Raw genomic sequence first — 704 nt, forward strand, 5'->3', positions numbered from 1 at the left:
ATAGCCACTAGTTGAAAAGATTGAAAATGCCAATAAACTCATTGACAATATAAAACGTAAAAGTAATTGTGTCACGCAGGCTCGTGAACTACCGTCCATTTTAAAAGCTGAAGCGCTCAATGCAAGTGTCCTTTACCTGAGGTGTTCGCTCATTCCGCATGGCCAAGCCTGTGCGGTGTGGCCCGGCCTGGCGTCCTCAGCTCGCGGCGCCCATCGCCCCGGACTGGCTGTGGAAGCGGCCTGAGAAGGGGCGCCGGGGAGACGGAGGAGGCTGCCTGGGGCTCTTTAGGCTGAACTCTGCCTGCCTCGCCTTGCGGTAGGTTCCGCAGCAGACGCGCCCCCCGTAAGGGAGATGTTGTGAAAGGAAGGTGCTAACTGTCGGGGGAAGGAGGCGGTGCTAGGCTTTCTGGCTCCAGCTTTGGCTCCTTCTCGCTGTTGTCCTGCTGTCTCTACCTACAGGTCCCAGCCGTGCTGGGGACCCACGTATCTGGATCTGGATCTGGAGCCAAAGGCGCTTTCATGAAAATGTTTATTACCCCGTAAAAATATCCACCCAGCGCTTCAGCTTACGGTAACCTAAACACATCTATTATTTACAACAGTGAAAATGAAAGGCGATGCCCAGGTCCCGGCCTTCTGCAGGGGGCGCCGCTCCCGCTGCAGGACTGAAGGCACGGGGGACCGAGGGTGCGCGGGCGCGTCCG

General features: G+C 57.0%; 1 protein-coding gene across 1 annotated transcript in view; it reads right to left on the minus strand.

The window, feature by feature from the left end:
* Nucleotides 1-511: 511 nt before the first annotated feature.
* Nucleotides 512-704, minus strand: part of LOC105511565 (cryptic protein-like) — a 24,276-nt gene continuing 24,083 nt past the window's right edge. The window contains exon 5 of the mRNA XM_011941725.1: nt 512-702. Within this exon, the coding sequence (XP_011797115.1) occupies nt 577-702 (126 nt within the window). The 3' untranslated portion in view covers nt 512-576. The remainder of the gene's footprint in view (nt 703-704) is intronic.

The sequence above is a fragment of the Colobus angolensis genome, unplaced genomic scaffold (genome assembly GCF_000951035.1).
Source record: "Colobus angolensis palliatus isolate OR3802 unplaced genomic scaffold, Cang.pa_1.0 Scaffold20, whole genome shotgun sequence".
NCBI classification, from domain to species: Eukaryota; Metazoa; Chordata; class Mammalia; order Primates; family Cercopithecidae; genus Colobus; species Colobus angolensis.